Source organism: Leopardus geoffroyi, chromosome C2 (genome assembly GCF_018350155.1).
Source record: "Leopardus geoffroyi isolate Oge1 chromosome C2, O.geoffroyi_Oge1_pat1.0, whole genome shotgun sequence".
Lineage (NCBI taxonomy): Eukaryota > Metazoa > Chordata > Mammalia > Carnivora > Felidae > Leopardus > Leopardus geoffroyi.
This window is the reverse complement of record NC_059333.1, coordinates 110,374,111-110,396,271: the sequence shown is the minus strand read 5'-3', so window position 1 is coordinate 110,396,271 and position 22,161 is coordinate 110,374,111. Positions and strand designations below refer to the sequence as shown.

General features: G+C 34.8%; 1 protein-coding gene and 1 long non-coding RNA gene across 4 annotated transcripts in view; one reads left to right on the top strand and one right to left on the bottom strand.

Moving 5' to 3' along the window:
* LOC123611366 overlaps positions 1–22,161 on the top strand; it is a 416,378-nt gene that overhangs the window by 5,666 nt on the left and 388,551 nt on the right. The gene's annotated exons all lie outside the window — the stretch shown is intronic.
* GPR149 (G protein-coupled receptor 149) overlaps positions 7,953–22,161 on the bottom strand; it is a 67,976-nt gene continuing 53,767 nt past the window's right edge. The window contains exon 4 of the mRNA XM_045503203.1: positions 7,953–8,680. Coding sequence (XP_045359159.1) covers positions 8,105–8,680 — 576 coding nt within the window. The 3' untranslated portion in view covers positions 7,953–8,104. The remainder of the gene's footprint in view (positions 8,681–22,161) is intronic.

Sequence of the window (22,161 nt, the reverse complement as noted above, 5' to 3'; positions counted from 1 at the left end):
GAGGTCTTTTGATCTAAGAATACCAAACCTGTGTTCTACCCAGATCCACCCATTTATTCTTCTCGAATAAAGGAGAGAATTGTATCTTCATCATAGTAGGATTTCCATATAATGTAGAGAAGCTTCAGATCCTTAACCTTCACTTAGTATTTTCAAATTTTGTATATAATGGTATGGCTAAGAGATTTTAATGATAATCTTATCTGCCTGGCTCTCCTCATCTCTAATCTTTCTATTATCCACTCAAGAATAACTGAGCTCTAGAGAGTTTAAGCATAGATGAAACACTGGTGGAGTCAGAGTTAGAGTTGGAGATTGAAACTAAGCTTTCTGATTCCTAGCCCAGTGCTCTTTCCACTGTAAAGCCAAGATAGTTACACACTCTGAAAGGTTATAGATTGTGGGCATGTCAGAGTCTCTATGGAAAAGAGGTAGCAATCTTAAAATGGTAATTCAGGGAAAATTTGTACATTAACATATTATATGTATATAGATGCAAAAAAATCTTTTAAGAGACTATAAAATATTTCAGTAAGCTGGAGTTAGTAGCTGCAGAGATGTTCTTATCTCTAGGCCCAAGTGGATGAAGAAAGAGAGCAGGTACTGGCATCCTGAAAGAAAGTGGCATAGAATCAGCTTTCTACAAGAAGCAGTGACTGTTGATAAAGGGGAAGATCCAGTCCAAAGTGGTTTTTCAGAGAGAGAGGAATAAATACCCTGACCTCACTCTCTTCCTTGTCTCTGATTTCTTGATGGAAGTCCCCATTGACCAAACCCAATGGGAAACAGAGAATATTTGCTTCTGTCTGTTGGTATGGTTGGTGCAGGTCAGTGTCTTGGTGCAGAGGGTAGAATGGAGAAGGGTAGAGGAATTTGCAGGAGAAAAGTTAACATAAGTAATGCTTTGGTCCAGAGCATATTTTGGTGCTTTTAGTTGCAATGAACTGTAAATATTTCAATAAGGGCTGAGATCCATCAGAGAATTTCCTGTCCCTTTATTCTCCATGAAATGCAGATAGTGTCTGCGTTCAGCCTACTCTTTGAATTTAATTGACCGAACAACTTAGTGGCTCCAGAAGGCACTGCTTTCTTTGTGATTTGGGGCATTTTACCGTTAGCTGTGGGAGTGGAGGTGTTCTCACCCTTATGCTAAGCTTCTGAAGACATGACATACTTGTTCTTCTATTATTATCTTCTTTCAGGGTAGGTCTTGATGATGTCCAATCATAATTTTCTTTTTTCACTCAAAATACTGAAAGATAATTTTTTATTCTAATAGAAGTATATAAAGCAAGTAGAAGGTACTTTTAGCAGGAAATTGGTAGACATTACCTATTTCCTTTTTAATTAGTATAGGTTACCTATGTTTTGGGGGAAAAACACCTAGATTAGATATAACTTGCTTCACAACTATAGTGTGATTGGATAACTTATTGTCCAATTCTGTGAGAGTTAAAGAGGACACTATTAATTGTTATGCCAGGAAAACAATTGTAAATTGGGACTATCCCATGCAAACCAGATGTTTTGTCATTGTAACTATGAATTACTGCCATTGTCTGCTAATTCTATCTGCTTCTCATAAAAAGAAAGAAAAAATGGATTTTAGTATTCATGTTAAACATCTTCTTGAATGTTTTGCATAACATATTTTCCCTTGAAAACTACATAATCTAATTCAATTAGACAATCTGGGAATTTAGGGAAAAATGTTTTGAATGAGTACTAAGAAAACAAATTTTAATACTTTTTTTCTCTATAAAAAATAATAGAAATACAAACTCTTAAACTTAAGCAAGTAGCTATGTATCTTCACTACTGTAACCAGCTGACCATGGATATATCCAAACCCTAATACTTTTTGACTTTCACATTTTAAAGCTTCTGGGGATTGCATTTCTGCTAAGTGGTGGAGACTAAAATTTGCTCCTGAGGTATTTTTTTTCTTTTTTTCTGGAAAAATTACTCAGTGAGACTATGCTTATGTAAAGGTACAGATTGTCCTCTGTAATAAACTGTTTCAAAATAATGTGACTCCAGGAACCTAAATCATTCTATGTAATATTGCAGAAGATTGTCATTGTGGTCATTTTGTATTTGGGTTTTGATTGCCCAGTGCCAGCAAGTTCCTGCTCATTCTCAAGAAGAACATGTGATTTTGTATTTGTGTATGTGTTCTTTGTGGATTTTGAAGTTGAAATCCCAAGACTGTAGGAAAGACATACAAATATGATTTTTTTTTTTTTTTTTTTTTTTTTGTATCTTGAGTTGGAGAAGAAATCACATGCACAAATTGATCTATGTTTGTAGCAGTATAGTCTGTTCTAGAATCAAGACCAGATAACTCAAGCCCCGGAAGATGTGCCATTCTTGGATTGTGGTATGCATCTGCATCTTGTGACACCAGGGATGGGGCACTATTTACATTCTAATAGAGTGTGGTGTATTAGTGGTGTTAGTGCTTAGTGGGGTCATAACATGTGTCAGAGACTGGATAGCTAGCTGTTTGCCAAATTTAGGTTTCTTCTTCCTCTGCACAGATAGGTCTATTTCTTAACCTCCTTTGATGTTAGGAATGTCTGTATACCCAGAGGTCTCCAGCATAGCAGAAGCAGCAGTGATTGAGGTGCTGTTTTTCCAGGCCATCCCTGGAACAGTCCTTGCTGGGTCCTCTCTGCCCTTTGTCCTTATGCCAGCTTAATATGGATGAGGATAATGATAATAAAAATGAAAGAGTGGAACTACAAGATGGAAAGAGCCTAGACCCCTGAACCATACCTTAGAAGAGAAAGTCTCAACTACTTTTAACTGCTTTTAAAAGCTTTTAACTGCTGCTGCTTTTCTTCAACTCTTTCAAGTTTCTCTTTTTTTTAATGTTTATCCATTTTTGAGAGAGAGAGCATGAGTGGGAGAGCAGCAGAGAGAGAGATGGACAGAAGTTCCGAAACATGCTCCATGCTGACAGCAGTGAACCTGATGTGGGGCTTGAACTCACGAGCCGTGAGATCATGACCTGAGCTGAAGTTGGATGGTGAACTGACTGAGCCTCCTAGGCACCCCTGTCTTCCAGATCTTGTGCAAATTCCTCTTTCTAGCAGACACTAAATCTGAAACTTGCCAGAAAAAGAGACTGGAAAATGTAGTTCTCAGGCTTCTAGCCTCTGTGATATGTGGAGGACATTAGAAACATTGGGATATTCCAAGGTATTAACAGAAAATAGATGCCAGAGGTAATTTTTTACCTCAAATTACAGGCTCCATAGAAAAACATTTAAGAAATTTAAGTGGAGAATCTGGGTGGCTCAGTCAGTTGGGCGTCCAACTCTTGATTTTGGCTCAGGTCATGATCCTAGGGTCATGGTATCGAGCCCTGCATCAGCTCAGCATGGAGCCTGCTTGGGATTCTCTCTGCTCCCTCTGCCCCTCTCCCCAGCTCACATGCGCACTCTTTCTCTAAAATAAATAAATGAAAAAAACTTTTTTTAAAGAAATGTGTAACTTAGGTAGTTACCAAGGAAATCCTTCCTATTTATTGAATCAGAGTACAATACCATCACCATCTCTATTGCTACCACCCTAATTCTAGCAAATATCATCTCTAACCCAGACTATTAAAATAACCTCCTGTTTGTTCTGTAATCGTATTTGTACTTGTATCGCCTTTTCCCCTTGACAACAACAGACAGTGGTCATTTGTGATTTTGTAATCAAATGTGTCATTTCTTTGCTCAGAACCCTCCGATCACTTCCCACCTCATTTAGAAAAAGATTCAAAGTCCATACCTGGTCTGCAAGGCATTAATGGTCTGCCTCTCTGTGCTTTTATTTGTCTTTATTTCCAACTACTTTTTCTCTCACTCTTCTGCATTCACATTGACCTCCTGGATGGTTTCATCAAATACCAAAGGCATACTCCTACTTCTGGAAACTTGATGCTCCCTTGGATAGAACTATGATTTCTCTAGATACACAGCATGTTTCATCACTTTATTTAATTCTCTGATGAAATAGTATGTTATCAGTGAAGTGTTTCCTAACTAAAGTATTTGAAAAAACACTCCTTCCATCACTGTCCCTTTATTTTCATTTTTTTTCTCATCATTTTTACCTCTGGTACCTACTTTCTATCAATACATTTAGCATTACCTGATATCTCTATTTATCTATCTATCTATCTATCTATCTATCTATCTATCTATCTATCTTGTTTGTCTGGGTGCCTTGGAGCAGCCAAATAGTAACAGTGTGATTTAGAGTAGGGGTTTTGGGTCATTCCTTATCAGCTTGACTTCCTGAGGAGCTGGAAATTAGTCATGTGAGCTGTCAACCATGCTTTACCCTACCCCTACCATGATGGAGCCCCAGTAAAGACTCTGGATGCCAGGATTCAAATGAGCTTTCCTTGTTGGCAGTATTCCCTATATGTTATCATACGCTGATGCTGAAAGTATTGCTATCTATGACTCCATGGGGAGAGGATAACAGAAGCTTCACTTTAGACTTTTCCTGGACTTTGCTATATGTGATTCTTCTCTTGGCTGATTTTAATCTGTATCCTTTCCCTGAAATGCACTGTAACTGTGAGAATACAGCTTTCTGTGAATTCTGTGGTTGCAGTTAATTATTGAAACTGATAGTGGTTTTGGGATACCCTAAATTTGCATTTGGATTCAGAAGTGAGGGAAGTCTTATGTGGACTGTGTTCTCTAAATTTGCAATTGGTTCAAACTCATACAAATGTACATATATGTGTGAGTGTGTATGTGTGTGTTGTTTTTGTTCAGTCATAGTCCTAAGTACCTAGAACAATTTCTAGCATATAGCAGGCATTCTATATGCTATAATGATATAATGTTACAATAAATGAATGAAAGTAACTTAATAGAATAAATAAGAAACTAAGAGAAAATCTGTTTATGAAAACCAATACTAAAAACCACGTTGAGAAAAGCTTTGAAACAATGCATAACCAAATGGTTTTTATTACATTCTGAGTCATACTGTGATGGTTACTGTCTTCAAAATGGTTGCCTCTGTCAGTCACAACTCTTGGAACTCTTTGGGATTATATGTGGGTTTATATTAACTGGGAGTCTTAGAGATTATGTATTTACAGTTTGTAGGAGTCACCACCAGATGGTGATATTTTTATTAGATAATAAGTAGTTTTTGAATTCAGATTCATGAATTTATAGAGCAAAGAAATAAACTACATGAAATATTGAATTTATTAATAATAACAGTATAACAGAGTAAGCTATTTAAATATAGCACAAGATATCTAAAAGGGTATTTCCTATGCCAGAAATACATTTTTGCAGTCATAATCACTTAAAAAATTTTTTTAACGTTTATTTATTTTTGTGAGAGAGGGAGACAGAGTGCAAGCAGGGGAGGGGCAGAGAGAGAGGGAGACACAGAATCCAAAGTAGGCTCCAGATTCTGAGCTGTCAGCACAGAACCTGACTTGGGGCTGGAGTTCAGGAGCCACAAGATCATGGCCTGGGCTGTAGTCGGATGCCCAACCAACTGAGCCACCCAGGCGCCCCATGCAATCATAATTGTTTTAAAGAGTAGGTAGAGTTTATACTGATATAGTTTAACCTTACTCTTTCTTTCTTTCTTTTTTTTACAGTATAATTTATTGTCAAGTTGGCTAACATACAGTGTATACAGTGTGCTCTTGGTTTGGGAGGAGATATTCCTGCGTAGGCACAGCCCCTGTTGATTTTTCTTGTGGCTTCAACTATAATTGGATTGGAGTTTGAAGTATTACAGAATAGTATAATGATGCTGATTAGCCTCTCAAACTAAGGTTTTGGGCTAAATAATCGAACTAAAGTGTCAATACAGCACAACTTTTACATGCGTCTAGTGTACGGTTAATTCAGCAGCTAAGGGCAATTAAATGGGAATATTGTAGGTTTTTTGTTTTTGTTTTTTTTTTTGTTTGTGTTGTTTTGTTTTGCCAGTTCTCCTAGCATAGGCCCAAGTCCAGTGAAAAGAAAATAGAACACAGGAGGCAAGCACAGTATTACTGTTTTCCAATCCAGTTCTGGTGCTCTTTAAATATTGATTTCCATCGTTTTCTCCTATGCATTAAAGAACTGTGCCAGCTAGAAAGGATTTATTTGTATTTAAATCTTTATTATTTTTTTAAGTTTTATTGTGATTCTGTTTCTAATTTCCTTTCTGACAGAAATTGTACTCGAAAGCAACAAAATCATCTTTCTTTTTCATAAAATTATACACCTAAATTTAATATATCCAAACTTACCTTTTACAAAGCATTATTAGAATATTCAGTTCAACTTTACTTTTATAACAGGCATTTAATGCCATAAATTTATAATATTTGATTGATCTGGCCATTTGTCATGATGGTAAAATAGCCCTCAATTTTAGGGTTATAAAAAGGCTCTTAAAATAAAATATATTTATATAAATAAATAAATAAATAAATAAATAAATAAATAAATAAAATATATTTGTAATGATAATATATTTGAATTTGAATTTATGTGTTATACATTATTTGAGGCTTGTTTTACAAACATTACTAGTTGCATTACATTTGGTTCCCAAATTCAGAAGATGAGATACTGAGAGATTACATGAGAGATACAGTCCGCTGAGAGAATTATTTTGAAAATGACTTCTTGATGGCCAAAAAAAAAAAAAAAAAAAGTCTTCTGGAGATGAAATGTCTGAAAGTCCATTTCAAATAATTTAGAATTCTGATTCAATATAAAATAGAAACCAAAATAAATCATTAAAATAATTCACTCAGTCTGTAGTAAATAAGATATGTAAGATGTGTTGCACAGTTAAATACCATGTAAAATGTCAACTCAATAACTTTGGAAAATAAACACTGAAGTAATACATTTAATGTATGTTTGAAGAAAGATCAGAATAAACCATTTTTAAGAAACAAATTAGTCTATAGTTTTTGAGATATACATTACTAATAATTGGACAAGGTGATTCCTACATTTTTGCAATGTAACACATTTTAAAATTAATCTTGAAATGTATATCTTACACTCATTTAATAATATATATTGAATTTTCTTGAGATACACATCTTTGAGAAAAAAACCAAAAAGTACCTAAACTTAGGACAATATTTGTACTAAAATTTTCTATACTTTTAGAAACTAAGAAAGTTTACCAAATCTGCAGCTTTAGAAACATACAGTTTTACTTTTTACTTAGTGGATTTTCCTCTGCTTTACCTGGAAATTTGTTAATCTAGTTGAGCATCCCCCACGGAACTTAATCTGGCAGTGTTTTTCCCCAATTTCCATTAAAATAAAACAATTCTAGAAATGATGATGTGTACATATGCAACCTTTTCCAATAATATTTTAGTTAGGGACTACTAATTCCGCTTATAACACACAACATTTTGTTTCAAGGGCAGTCTTGACATAGTAAAAAGATGAAAGGAAAATACATTTTAGAAAGGAAGAAAAACATTTAGTAAGCAATTCATATTTTATGGAAATGAAGGAAACAACTATTTACAGATTATGGACATGCATGTTTCAAAGATGGAAGCTAGCTAGTTTGCCATTTTACATGAGAATATATTTTCTAGACATCAGTGTAAAGCTAAAGCAGTTAACTGTAATGAGCTTCTTTTGCTAGGCACATGTAGGCAAGTCTCTTCAAATACAACTCAGAATTTTGCTACATTTCTTCCATTCCCAAAATATCTTTTTACCCTTTGCAGTAAAGTCTAGTATTACGTGTTGAAACATGAGAATGCAAATGATATATTTATTGAATCTATACAACTTTCTCTTTACTCTGAAGACGACAAATAGGCAAAAACGTTAGTATATGAGGCTGATATTTGATCTAGAAAACAGCCTAGGAATCAGATAAGAAACAAACCTTTAAATACCACAGTGTGTGATCTACAGGTAATACATCAAAAGCACTTAGTTCTAGCTGCTCCTCCTAAAAACAATTAACTACTAAATCTGTAATGCTTATGTAAACCAACAGGTTATAAAGGAAATCAAATAGCCTCAGAACAAAAGCGTTAAGTAGTTTGAACTTGCAGATTCATTCTTGCCTTTATTAGACCAAATGATCACAAGTTACCCTTGCCTTCTTCCTCTCTTTTTCTGTAAGCTTTATTTAACAACTGGATTTCCTCCTGGTAGCCTTCCTTCTCTTGATGCTGCCTTTTACTGTTCTGCCTGTGTGCTTCAACAGTGTCCGGAATGGAGATGTTGATATCACCATCAGGATTACTTGTAGGTAAAAAGAGAGAGTATGAGGCTGTTTCCCCTAAATCACAAGAAACGAATCTGTTTTCTTTCCGCGAGTAGCGTAGGGATGGAGATCTGACCTGTGTAGAGGACTGGCTGATGTTGCTAATGATTGACACGGTATCCAAGGCTTCTTCGTTATCACAAATTTCAAGAACTTCCAAGTGTATTTTCACACTGGTGTCCGCAAATGTGGAGGGAGAATCTTCTGAGTTTGGTTCATGGCCAACACTTTTGGATCGATAGACTTCTATTTTCTTAGAGGCTGGGGTTATCTTTTGTCCTTCAGCACTTACCTCATAGGTAGAAAGAGATAGGGTTTTCCCTGTAGGTGCTTGGAGAGACACAGTCCCCTGGAATGCACACAAGGGAATGGCAAGGGCACCACCAGAACGCTGGGAACAAAAACAAAATTGTTACTATTGAACCTAGTTTCTGAAATTAGGCCATTTAAAAATTTACTTTATTCATCAAAATGGTAAAGTTTTTTGTTTTTTCTGTTTCAGACCCATTTCCCTAGAAACCTTTGTAGATATGGGATTTAAATTCTGCTATTAAACCACTATAGTTTAGTTTCTCCTAGGTCAAATATAACACCTAAATGAGGATAGCCAGGAACCTTTCTTTGAAGGTAAAGAACATAATTCCACAGTTTAAGGCAAAATTTGTGTTTTGATGGGGGCAGCGGTAGGTGTTTCCAAAAGCAGAATTTGGGCATAAAATTGAATGCAAATTTACAATCTGGAATTGCTTTTGTATTTTTTGTTACATTAAAAAGTTTGCATAGGTTGAAAGAAATGTAGGCTGTAATATTCAAAATGTACTTTTTGTTTTTCCTGTTTAGTATGTCAGAAAGAATGATAATTGTGAAACTATGATTCAGAGGTAGTATAAAGTATATTTCAGCTGTTAGTTTTGAGTACACAGAAGAGGAACCAAATGTCTCCAGAACTGTGCTACCCTGTGCTCACTTTTCCATAGAGAAATCACAGTCATTAAAGTATATCCAATAATAGAGAACTCCCCCACATCTCTGCAAAAACTTTCCTGCAAGTTAGAACCTTTTATATTATATTTAAAACTTTGTATGTTAAGATTTTTTAAAATTTGTGCTCACCACTGAAAAGTGCTTAAGAAATGAAAAAAAAAAGACTTAATCTTAAAACTGTCTGTATTTTATATTATTGATTCATGCCTTCATGCTTCCAATTGACTTGTTTTCTTTTTTGATTACATGTTAATCTCAGAAGAAGGTAGTAATATGCCAAACTTCTAAAGCAATGGTTCTCAAAGCTAGGTCCCCAGACCCGTGTCAATATTACCTGATAACTTGTAAGAAATGCAAATTTTTGAGCCCTACCTCAGATCTATGAAATTAACCAGGCTTTTAGGTGATTCTGTTGCATGGTAAGGTTTGAGATCCCTAACTAAAGAAATGTTAGAGTCCAGAAAAAAAGGGGGAAGGAAGATGGTTAACAGACACTTGTATACTTGGGCTGACCACCTAAAAAGCCTAGAGTTACTAACTGGATTGGCTTAAATGTGTCTTTACTGGGGAATTGGCGTGAAGGCTCATGGTATTTTGCCAATTTAGGATGATCAACTTTCCTATTTGCCTGCAACTATGCCAGTTTTAGCACTGAAATTCTTGCATTTTAGGAACCCTCTCAGTTCCAGGAAAACCAGAATAGTTGGTCATCCTGTTTGCTATAGGCATTTTATATCCAGACCTAAGTGTGGCTAGAGGAAGCCCAGGATTAAAATTTGCATTCTTTTCTAAGAGAAATTGTTAAGGGAGAATGTATCATGAGCTTAATTCAGGTGCCTTCATGACCAATTCTTTGAATTTAGGGACAATGAAAAATATAGCCTAGGGTATGTGAGACATGTTACCAGTCTTTTCTAGTTACTCCCTGTGGAGAAGTCTTGAATTCTCTTTATTTTTTAAGGGTCCTGGGAACCTAACTTTAGGGCCTTGTACCCTAAAGGGCTGAAAACTTTGCACACTCACACTATAAAGTGCAGTTTACCCTTCTGCTGGGGCAAAGAACTTCAACTTCACATGTGTGGCTGAAGCAGGAGAAACAGAGGGACAATACTTAGGTTCATTACTGTACCAAAGCATTATTTGAATGATAGCAACTTTTGGCAAAGGGGAAATGGCCTTAATTTATTTTTTTGTTCATCCATTCATTAAATTGACATTTGCTGAGTACCTATTTCAGTAATCTTCTGATCACCGTTTCACTTTTCATAATTTTAGTTACCTACAGTAAACTGCAGTCTGAAAGCAGACGATCCTCCTTCTACAAGATGGTCAGAAGGTCAGGTGTAGCCTAACACTGTGTCACAATGCTTACGTCATTCACCTCACTTTATCTTATCATGTAGGCATTTTATCATCTCACATTATTACAAGAAGGGAATGAATAAAGTGCAATAGGATATTGAGAGAGACAGAACACATTCACATAACTTTTATTTCAATACATTGGTGTAATAGTTCCATTTTATTTTTCATTATTTCTATTCACCTCTTACTTTGCCTAATTTGTAAATTAAACATCATCATAGGTATGTTTGTGTAGAAAAAAAACATAGTATGCACTGGTTTGGTACTAACCATAATTTCAGGTATCCACTACGGGTCTTAGAATATATTCCCCATGGATAAGGGGGGACACTGCAGATGCTGAACTTGCATTGGATATACAGATATACTGTCTCTTCATTCAGAGACCTGACAGATAGAATTGGGTGACAACGGCATGTAAGGAAGAAAATAAAATTTTAGTTCCAACTGTATAAGTAGAGATAGGAACTGAGCTCTGTGGTGTCCAAGGAATGACCACTTTTGGTACAGAGATTTCATACAGGGGTGGCATTTGAAATTGATCTTAAGAATTAAGAAAACATTTACAGGTTTAAAAGTTTTGCATTCTGAGTGGTAAGTCATGAGTGGAAGGACCAACCTAAAAACTTACTATTCTGAGAAAAAATTTTGTCAAAGACAGAAACTTCTATTGTTTTTAAATAAAAATTGACCAAAATATGATTTAATCAGAAAATTTGACTGTCATTTCATGTTATAAATACAACCTTCTTCATCCTGAGAGCTAGTCAATATGGAAGAGGGACTTCCTTACAGTACACTCTATTGCAAGAATAAAAAACAGCTCCATCTCAGTACTTAAAAAATTCTTTTCCTTTGATATGGCACACCGAATAAACAAAGTCCTATGGAGTATACCAGTTTCAAAAAGAAAAATGGGATAGAGAAAAATGAGTTATCAGACAGGGCTCAACAGTATTGGCATATCTACCTTAAAAGAACCTTCACTAGAGCATCAATAAGCATAGCCATGTCTTAACTGTACCAACTTGCATCACTGGTGAGCAGTTAATATAAAAGTAAATGTGATAAAGAAATTTTTTTGCATCTGATTTTACACATCCCCATAATGCAGATTTCAATAACTGTCCCATGCTAACTTTACTTCAAATGAACAAATAAGGCTTACTGAGTTATCAAATGACATCGCATTAAAATTGACATTTGAGAATTGCATAGTGCCAGAGTTCAGCTAAAGTATGAAGTCTGAGTATTCTGAAAAACACAGAAACCTTGAGTTATCAAAATTACACTCTGAAACTTTCTTATTCTAAGGGATAGTCTCCATTTGAGAGTCACAGAAGTAAATACACAGAGATAGATTATATATAAGTAGATTTACCTGTGCATCTTTACACTTAAAATATTTTTTTAAATGTTTGTTTATTTTTGAAAGGCAGAGGGCAGAGAGAGCAGGGACACAGAATCTGAAACAGGCTCCAGGCTCTGAGCTGTCAGCACAGAGCCCAATGCGGGGCTTGAACTCACAAACCATGAGATCATGACCTGAGCTGAAATCAGATGCTTAACCAACTGAGCCACCCAGGTACCCCATACATCTTTACATTTTTAATTCAAAATTGGGATGTTAATTTCAGCAAAACGGTACTGTCACTTTAAGCCAATTTATAATTTTAATTTTACTGATTATAAAAGTATTTAATGTATAAATTTGTTTTGGCTTTAAATTTGTATAAGAACTATAAGTGTAAGGAATTTTACCAAATATTGTTTGTATGTTTTTAAGCAAAATCATAAAAAGTTGATTTGACAGTAAGATTAATAGAATTTTTTTCTTTGAGAGACACTCATCTATTATTTAAGTTAGAAAAACCTTGTTCCAGGTGAGGGAAAATGGGAGCATGAATAAAGAGAGAAGTAATAAGGGTAGAGATTCAGGAAGAGATCTAACAGAATTTGAGTAAAATCAATAGAATTTCCACCTCTTTCCGAATATGGAGTGAGAACTAAATGGAGAGAAATGGGAAGCAAGAAAACAGACTAGCTGAACCACTATTATGTACTAGTACTGGGTTAGCTGGTAGGTCTATAAGAATGAATAGGCTGTCATGTCTTAAGAGCTCACAGAATACACAAATACCAAGCTCATAAATGGTTGTATTTCCATGTGACTCATGCTACAATAGACCCCGGCTGGAGAATTACAAGAATATGGAATAAGAGCACTTAACCTAGATGGAGTGAGGGAAAAGGAGACCTGGGCAGGGCTCAATTTTTATAGATGAAAAGAAATACTTGATATCAGTGCTGTCCTTTAATAGCATTGTTCTAGAGGTCCTAGAACAGTCAAGAAAAGGAAATATGAAATATAAATATTAAGAAGAAAGAGAAAATTATAATTTTCAGGTGAAAATATTGTCTACTTAGAAATTCATAGGAAGAAACTCTAAAAAAAAGAACTAATATGGGAGTTTAGTAAGGTTGCTGAATTGTAGGTAAATGTTAAGACATCAATAGGAGTTACCAATCAAAAGATATGATTTAAAAAGGGCCATTCAGAATAGTAACAAAAGTATAAAAATGTGTGAAAATAATATGAAAAAACACTATAATGAAAGAAATCCTGAATAAAGAGGGGACAAAAGAAACAGTATTTCCACATGGGAAAACTCTATATTGTAAATATGGCAAATTTATTTTATCTTATTGATTTAATACATTTTTTTTTGAGAGAGGGAGAGAGAGAATCTTAAGCAGTCTCCCAGCATGGAGCCTGATATGGGGCTCAATTTCATGAATGTGAGATCATGACCTGAGCTGTAATTAAGAGCTGGATGCTTAACTGACTGAGCCACTTAGGTGCCCCAGATTTAATACAATTTTAATAAAAATCTTAGTGGAATACCAATGGAATATTATTTTAGAACATAAATAAATAATAAATAAATAAATAAATAGATTTATTTGCAAGATTTATTTGCAAGAATAAATGTGTATAACCTAGAAATTTTGGAATTTATAAACATAATATGAAGCTACATTAATTAATACAAGTTGTTAATGGCAAGGTATAATAAATTAAGCAGTCAAGAAACCAAATATAGTTTATCACAAAGATGTATTTAAAAATAAGATTCAATTGACTGTCCATTGCAGAATTAAATTAGGTTCCTTTTCATGTTATATGCAAAAATAATTTGAGTCTTAATGATTCTTTTTTTTTTTTTTAATTTTTTTTTTTCAACGTTTATTTATTTTTGGGACAGAGAGAGACAGAGCATGAACGGGGGAGGGGCAGAGAGAGAGGGAGACAGAATCGGAAACAGGCTCCAGGCTCTGAGCCATCAGCCCAGAGCCTGACGCGGGGCTCGAACTCCCGGACCGGGAGATCGTGACCTGGCTGAAGTCGGACGCTTAACCGACTGCGCCACCCAGGCGCCCCTTAATGATTCTTTTAAAATGACATGTGAAGAAGACTTTTACAAATCTGGAATGAAAAACAGAAATGACAAAGTAAAAGAGGGACAGATATGATTGCAGAAAAATTGAAAATGTCCATGTAGAAATATATGCTGAAAACAAAGGTAGAAAGCAAATGGCATCCCAGGAGAAAATATTTGCAGCATATAGGAGGTAAAGTTTAATAGTTATAATATAGAGAATTTTTTCAAATCAGTAAGATAAACACCTCAGCAGGAAAAAGGGAAAAAGGAAATGGGTAAAGCAATGGAAGGAAGAAGTACAAGTGGAAAATAAACATGTGAAAATATTCTTAGTTTCACAAATTATCAAAAAAAAGTAAATAAAAACAATGGGGCATCTTTAGCATCTCAGATTGCCCTCCACCACAAAAAAAAAAAAAAAAAAAAAAAAAAAAAAGAGAGAGAGAGAGAGAAGATGAAGAAATGAAAAGATAAATGCCATCTTTAGGGTACTTTTTAATTGTATCTCATTATGAAATAAAAACTGCATATACTTACCAGCAATCCTATTTCTGTGAGTCAGTCCCACCACCAAATATCAACACATAGTTTTGTTTATTTCAGCACTGTTGTAAGCCCCCAAGTAGAAATAACTTAAATGTATCAGAAAGCTGTCTTGAAAGAATGAGGTAAAGCTATAAGTTCTCCCTGGGTAAAATAATTTCAATACATTTTGAGTGATAATAGCAAGTTGCAAAATAATATGTAAAGTATGACCCCATTTTCTTGTAGAAAAACACCTACCAGAAAACTACTCAGCAAATTATACATATAGAGGAAAAGATATGTAGACAAGCCCACGTATATATTCTACATACAGAAAAGATCTGAAAGGCTACGTTCCAAACAATTGTTTCCTCTGAGAGTGGATGGAGAAAGGGTTTCAACTTTTATGTTTTATATGCCTGAGTTGTTTGATGATGGTGATGGTGATGGTGATGATGATGATGATGATGATGACGACTTTGCTTATGGAAGTTTATTAGGTAATAGAGGAGGTAGAGAATGCAAAATATTACTAGAAGGGCATCCAGGATGTAGGGGTAGGGTACTGAGTATGGGTTACCTATGATGGTAGTCAGCTCAGAGTTCAGTTTGGTAGTCAGTTTGAAGTTCACATAACATTTGGGGTTTGTGCTATATTGGAGGTTTGTTTGTGCTGCCTTTGGGGTTTACGAATCAATACTCTGGATTTGGTGTTTGTGCTATTTTTAGATTAGAAGACAAAGTGGGTGCAGGGCATTATCTCAAAATTTTGCCCTGATGGTTTGATTGATTAGAATAAGAATCCTAATTGGGGTATAGTTTATTTCCTATTCTTATTTATTTATTTATTTATTTACTTTTTAGATGTTTCTTCTTTTTAAAAAAAATTTTTAACGTTTATTTATTTATTTGAGACAGAGAGAGACAGAACATGAATGGGGGAGGGTCAGAGAGAGAGAGGGAGACACAGAATCTGAAACAGGCTCCAGGCTCTGCGCTGTCAGCACAGAGCCCGGCGCAGGGCTCTAACTCACGGACCGCGAGATCATGACCTGAGCCGAAGTCAGACACTCAACCGAGGTGCCCTTATTCACATTTTTTAAAGAGTAGCAAATGGCACTTGTGAAAGAAAACTATTTTAGATGATCAGAAAGAAACAGGATCATCTGATCCTACACAGACAAAATAAAGTGAATATGGTCTGTAATGAATCAGATTCTCCTCACTAATTTTAGTGTAAAAATTATTATAAAATTTGAGTCCAATAAGCTGTCAGTGTAAACATTTTCAATAGTTTTAACATTTAAATAATGAATCCCATGTCAGAAGAATAAAATAGTATAGAATTTGAATCACAAAACACAAAGTCACCCACAGATTTGTAGCCATTCAGAAAGTTCAAGAATAATTTCAAAATGAGACTAAAAGTAAAAAGCATTAAATCTTAAGTGAAAATTAACATTAATTGTGAGGAGATAAAACAAAAAAAAACCCTGTTATTATTGGTCTAATTTATTTTCATCTTTGTACTGGGTTGACTAGTGTGTCCCCTCCAAAATTCATATCCACCTGCACCCTGTGAATATGATGTTATTTGAAAATAGAGTCTTTGCAAACCTAATCAAACTAAAAAGAGGTCATAATGTATATGGGTGGGCCCTAATCCATTGACTGATGTCCTTTTAAGAAAGAGAAATTTTGACACAGACTCACATAGAGGGAAGATGGCCATGTGAAGAAGAAGACAGCACTTAGAGTTATGCTATTAGAAACCAAGAAGGAATACTCCCCTAGAGCCTCAGAGGAACATGGCCCTGTTGACCCCTTGACTTTGAACTTCTGGCCTCCGGAAATATGAGACCATAGATTTCTGTTGTTTTAAACTATCTTAAGTTTAAGTAATTTGTTACAGTTGCCCTAGGAAATTAATACAGTGTTTTATGCAAATAGGTAAAAAATACATATGTAATGAAACATTTGTAAAATTCTACAACTGCCCGTTTTCTTTTGGAGACTGGAACTGCATGGCATTTTTGTCAAATCCACATAGAATGTAATCTCCTTCAGGGAAAGGAATATTTCCTCATTAATATTTATTTTCTCTACTATCTATACCAGTGCCTGACACATGGTGGGTCCTCAAAAAATATTTGTTGAATGAATAAATGTGTGCATGAATGAATGAACCTGCAACATTGACATTTTTAGATTCCATATTTTAACTTCCTAAAGGAGAAAAAAATAAGATCATCTTTTAAAAGTATTGGTGTTTAAAATTTATTTTTTTTATATTTAACAGCCCTATATAACAAATGATGATAGTTACAAATGCATCAGAAGGTCATAGTCGAACATATTTTTTTATAAAAATAAAATAGAATATTATGGGACTGAATTATATGTGAACGTTTACTGCATGATAAAAAATAATGATAGATTCAGGGAACATAAAACTAGTCATTTCATAGTCTCTGCTTTCTTTCCATTTCAAAGTCTATGAATTAGCATATGCTGTCAGGAATAATGATAATCCATTATTGCTGTACTCCTGAGCGTAGGTGGCTGGGAGCTTTTTATTTAAAAATGAAAAGCAGTCTCTAAACCTCACAAATGCTTCAGCAGGAGAGAGCATGCCATGTAAACACATTAGCACAAATAATCTGCTGTGATAATTGATTCAGACTTACTGACCTTGGGCACATTGAAGTTTTTATTTCTTCACTATAAGCCTGGAGGTGAATTCAGGGTGAAATTACAATATGAAAGAGTTACTTCAAATTTCTCTCCTCACAAGGTGAAGTATTGTGTTGGTTGTCTGAGTCACTGAACTTAAGAAAGACATAACATGTAAAATCATTTCACTTACCCGAAACCATGGAGTTCTGACTTCTCATTTTATAATTGAGAATTGACAGCAGGGGAAGCCACTTTCCCAGGGTCATGCAAGTAATAGTAGTGGGACTGGCACCAGGACTCAGGTGTTTTAATGCCTAGTTAAGTGTTCTTTCCAATGTACCATGTTGTCACTTGAAAAGAAATCTGCTTTAGGCAGAGATAGATCATGGGTTTTCTGCCCTGGAAGCTAGACTTCTATCATTAACTCATGAATAATCCCAGTGACTGACAATTTTAATGTAAATTAAAATCATATGGATGACTTTTAGATTATTTAGGTGACTTTTAGGGGTCTAAAAGTACAGGTATTTGAGGAAGTAAGTCACTCAGACCATCTAAGATGGGTTGAGGGAGAAGAGGTAAAGACACTAAAACCAAAAACAGAGTGAGTGAGAACTTTGTGAGAAAAACAATAAACTAAAGTTTTAATAATTTACTTTTGGAATTTTATTTAAAACTGTGACCGCAATATTTTCATATATTCATTTTCTATAATATTCCTTGTGTCATCTTGCCACCTTCATTTAAATGTTTCGTAAACCAGAATAAGGAAGACACATGAATTACTCAAGGCAAAGAAAGTAAGGACCTTCATAAAGGGCACTATGCTTCATAGTGCTAGGTATTTGAACACATTTCCCATTTAATCCTCACAAACCTTCAATCTATAAATTTAGCTTTTTTAAAATGATGATTTTTATCACAACTGAGTAACAAATTTAAAATTAATATTCATCATAACAAATATTTACTGATATTGCTAAACGCAAGCCATATATGTTAGACTTCTTACTAAGCACTTGATATACATTTTCTTACTTGATTTTCATATTAACCTTATAAAATAGAGACACTACCATCCCAATTTTATAGGTAATATAACCGAGTCATGGGGATAAAAGTAAATGTCGTAGTCAAATCCAAATCCAGGATTATCTGTCTCAAACTCTCTGCTCTTAGTCATTCTGCTACTTCAAGGTATAATGTTTGTGATAAAATATGAATAACACCTCATTCTCCTAATTCAGCTAGACCCCACCATGTCCTGTGGGAACAAGGGAGAGGTGGGATTAATTCACACACATTAGGAAGTGAAGGGAATATTTAGAAAAGATACTTGAGAAAATGGTTTCTAAATAGGGTTCCCAAAGATATTTCCAGTAAGCACAAATGCTGGAAAAATGTATTCCAGGATAAGGGAATAGCGAGAGCAGAGGCAAATGGAATTTGAGGGGAATGACATAATGTACAGGGAAATGAGACTGGAAACAGAGGTTGGGCCCAGGCCGAAGAGCCCTGTACACCACAATAATGAGTTTTGACTGTATCCCAGAAGCAAGGGGTAGGGGGGAACCGCTGATTTTTGTTTTCACATTTAAGGAAAGGAAAGAAATTAAGATATATGGAATGTCTACTATATGCAGGCAGCACACTTGGTATTTTACATGTGAAATGTAATTTAATACAATAATCTATAAGGGAGGTAAAATTATTTCCATTTTACAGGTAAGTAAATTGAGGTGTGGAGAGTTAACCAACTTGCTTACGTCATATACAAAGTTAAGTTTTGAGCTGTGATCTAAACTCAGCTCAGATTCCAAATGTTTTCCACTATGCCACTTAAGGTATAAGAAGATAATGGGGGACTCTATGAAAGATGGATTGAAGGAAGGACAGCATGGTGTCAGGGAGGCCAGTTAGCAGATTTTTGAAATCATTATGTGCAAAAGGAAAGGGAATCTGAGCTTCTGTACTGATAGTAGAAATGGCAAATGTGGGATGGACTCTGGTGGAATTACGGAGGCAAACCTTGAGGGTCATGGTGAATTACTGCTGTGGAGTCACATACACCTGCTGTAGAACTCAGTTGAGTCACTATTGCTGTAATCCTTACCTCTCTAAGCCTCAGTTGCTCATTTCCAAAATATTAAGAATAAATAAATTAATGGATGTAAAATGTTTAGTTGAGTGTCTCACACAAAGTACGTGCTCCGTAAGTGTTAGCTATTAGGTATTATTGGGAGGTAAGAAAAGAATGCATGACATTTTTGAGATTTCTAGTCCTAGTGTCTAGTACCAGTAATTGAGGTAAGGAGCTTAGGAAGATGTACATAATTTAATGCTACTTTTGCAATCTTTATCTCCTAATCAGACAGTGTATTCCTCTGCAGTATTTTATTCTCATGGTCTAAATATACCAAATAAAAGCCAGAGATTACCACGATGGATTAAAAATACGACAATTATATACTGTCTACAAAAAAATCACTTCACATATAATACTATAGGAAGGTTAAAAGTTGAAAGATAGAAAAAGATACAGCATGCAAATATCGATCAAAGAAAAACTGGGTATATTAATATCATATAAATAGATGTTAGAGTAACGGAAAATTACTAGAGACAGAGGGTTATGATAAAAAGATCAGTCTACCGAGAAGACACAGAAATCCTAACTCTGTACATACCAAACAACAGGAGTTGAAAATATGTTAAGCAAACTGATAGAACTGAAATATAGTTAAGTTCACAATTACAGCTGGAGACTTCACTACCCTTCTCTCAATAACAAAGCAACTAAGCAGAAATTCAGCAAGCATATAAAAGAATACCATCAACTATAACATGATCTAATCAACATTTATAGAAATTGTTATAGAAAAATCTTTTATTTATAGAAAATTGTCTAACGAGAGCAGAATACCTATTATTTTCAAGTGCCTGTGGAACATATACCAAAATTGGACATATCTGGGACATAAAATAAGCCTCAATAAATTTGAAAGAATTAAAATTGTATTCTCCAGCCACAATGGATTCAAGATAGAAATGAATAATAGAAAGATAACAGGAAAATCTCCAAACTTCTGGTAACTAAAAACACTTCTCAATAATCCAAGAGTCAGAGATAAGTCATAAAGGAAATAAAAAAAATACATTGAGCTGAAGAAAAATGAAAATACAACATATAAAAATTTGTGAGATGTATCTAAAGCCATGCTGAAAGGGAAATTTAAGGCACATACATTAGATAAGAGGAACAGTCTCAAGTCTATAATTTAAGCTCCCACCTCTATAATCTAGAAGAAGATGGCTCAGTCGGTTAAGTGGCTGACTTTGGCTCAGGTCATGATCTCATTCTTCATTTGTTTGGGCCCCACGTTGGGCTCCGTGCTGACAGCTCAGAGCCTGGAGCCTGCTTCAGATTCTGTGTCTCCCTCTCTCTCTTCCCCTCCCCCCCCTCAAAAATAAATAAACATTAAAAAAGTTAAATAAATAAATACACATGAGAAAAAAATTAAATCTAGAAAAAGAAGAACAAAATAAAATCCAAGCAAGAATAAGGGAAGGAATCATAAAGATAAGAGCAGAAGTCAATGAAATTGAAACAAAACAATAGAGAAAATCATGAAATAAAGAATTGGTTTTTTCAACAGTTCAATAATATTGACAAACCTCTAGCAACACTGACAAAGAATAAAAGAAGGCCAAATTATCAATATTAGGAATAAATGGGACATCACCACAGACTATGCAGGGGTTAAGGGAATACTACAAACAACTTTGTACACTTAAATTTGACAACTTAGAAGAAATGGACCCATTCCTTGTAAAAGACAAACTACAACAATGGACCCAATATGAAACAGATAATTTGAATAGCTCTATAACCATTAGGGTAATTAGGGTAATAATTTTAAAACTCCCAAAAAGAAATCACCAGGCCCAGGTGGTTTCGCTGGAGAAATCTGCCAAACATCTAAAGATGATTAATATAAATTCTACAAAATATCTTCCTGAAAATAAAAGAAGGAACACTTCTCAATTCATTTTGTGAAGCTAGTTTTGCCCTGTTACTAAAACTAGACAGTATAAACAAACAAAACAAAACAAAACAAAAAGCTACAGGTCTATATTACTCACAGTATGGACCTAGATATATGCATAGTATAGATGTAAATATCCTTAACAAATATTAGGAAATGGAATTCAGCAGTCAATAAGAATTGTAGTTCATGATTAAGTGGGATTTATTATAGAACTGCAAGGCTAATTTCAGTATTCAAAAATAAGGTGATGTGATCCACCATATTAATAGGCTAGAGAAGAAAAATCACATATATAAATTGATATGGAAAGGCACCTTGACAAAATTCAACATTATTCATGACAAAATAAGAATAGAGAGTAAATTTCTCACTTTGATAAACAGCATCTATAAAAACTCTACAACTAACATTATATTTAATGCTGAGAGACTGCTTTCACTTAAAGATCAGGAACAAGGCTAGGGTGTCAGTTCTTACCACTCCTATTCAACATAGTGCTGGAATTTCTAGCCAGTGCAGTAGTCAAGAAAAAGAAATCAAAAGTAGACCATAAAGGAAGAACTAAAACTGCAGATGATATGATTGGTCTATTTAGAAATTCTCAAAGAATCTACAAAAACTCCTAGAACTAACAAGTGAGATAATCAAGGTTACCTGCAAGTTAAACATAAAATTTTAGGGGCATCTGGGTGGCTCAGTTGGTTAAGTGTCCAACTTCTACTCAGGTCATGATCTTGCCTTTCATGAGTTCAAGCCCTGCATCAGGCTCTGTCCTGACAGCTTAAAGCCTGGAGCCTGCTTTGGATTCTGTGTTTCCCTCTCTCTCTGTC